The sequence below is a fragment of the Glandiceps talaboti genome, chromosome 7 (assembly GCF_964340395.1).
Source record: "Glandiceps talaboti chromosome 7, keGlaTala1.1, whole genome shotgun sequence".
NCBI lineage: Eukaryota > Metazoa > Hemichordata > Enteropneusta > Spengelidae > Glandiceps > Glandiceps talaboti.
Window position 1 is genome coordinate 19,545,363 of NC_135555.1, and position 1,084 is coordinate 19,546,446.

Here is a 1,084-nt window from a genome sequence, read left to right on the forward strand (position 1 = left end):
CTTACAGTTAGATTGAATTCATAGAAGAGGCTGCAAAGCACTAAAATATACATATTATATTGATCATATAAATGTACATACTAAATTGTGCTGAATATTAAAAAAGTTTCTATGTACGGTTATAAAAATATGACTGATATTAAGATAGCATATAGAGCCCACTTTAAAATATGTAAATGTATATATTATGCATAATACGACATCATGGTCATGTGATCAACAGTATGCACTGTATTTTTAGCCGTACATGAATGAAATGTTTAATATGAATAAATTACAAAGCAGATAATATGATATCAGTATTTGCATAATGGTTCGGGTCAAAGTTCAAATTTACATATATACACGTGTACTCCTGGGTAAATCATGGACAATCAACACATACAAATTACAATTAGTCGTCTCGGGAACCCAGACTCTCGTCGTTGGGGGCGGAGTTTGGGTTACTGAGACTATAGTAGATATCTCTCCTTTTGTTCCTAGGACGGGGTGCATTACACAAGATTGATAAGAACAAAATCATCGACTCTCACGAGCGTGCTGTCCCTCGTCGTTATAGAAATCCATATAGTCGCCAAAGATACCACCGCCATCTTGCGTTGACGGGCTACTCCTCACCGTACCATCTTCGTCAATCAAAATCACGTGATCTGAACGTTTGTCTCCCCCTTTGTTCCCTTTACCCTTTCCGCGACCTTTACCCCTTTTCCCCTTACGAGTCACTTTGTACGCCTCATCCTTTGGGCGACAACAGGGGAGGCAGGTACACCCCTTCCTGTCCCTTCCTTTCCCACCTCTCCCGCCCTTCCCGCCTCCACCTCCCGACCCCTTTCCTCCTGTTCCGGCCCCGCCACCGCCACCTCCTCCACCTTTCCCACATCTACAGTCTGTACAGCAGTGCTTGCAACAGTCTCTACACATGTCCCGCCACACGTTCCGACAGCAAGCCATCCTCCATGGAAAATAGCCAGGTCTCCAGCAACACCAGTAGATGGCGTAGAGGAAGAGAAGTGCCACGATAGGTATCCACCACCACCATAGGTCATCATATGTAATACCTTGACGAATTACTATGAAAACAATC

General features: G+C 43.5%; 1 protein-coding gene across 1 annotated transcript in view; it reads right to left on the minus strand.

Moving 5' to 3' along the window:
• Positions 1-519: 519 nt before the first annotated feature.
• The window catches only part of LOC144438060 (uncharacterized), a 3,991-nt gene continuing 3,426 nt past the window's right edge, over positions 520-1,084 (minus strand). Inside the window, exon 5 of the mRNA XM_078127092.1 lies at positions 520-1,070. Coding sequence (XP_077983218.1) covers positions 520-1,070 — 551 coding nt within the window. The remainder of the gene's footprint in view (positions 1,071-1,084) is intronic.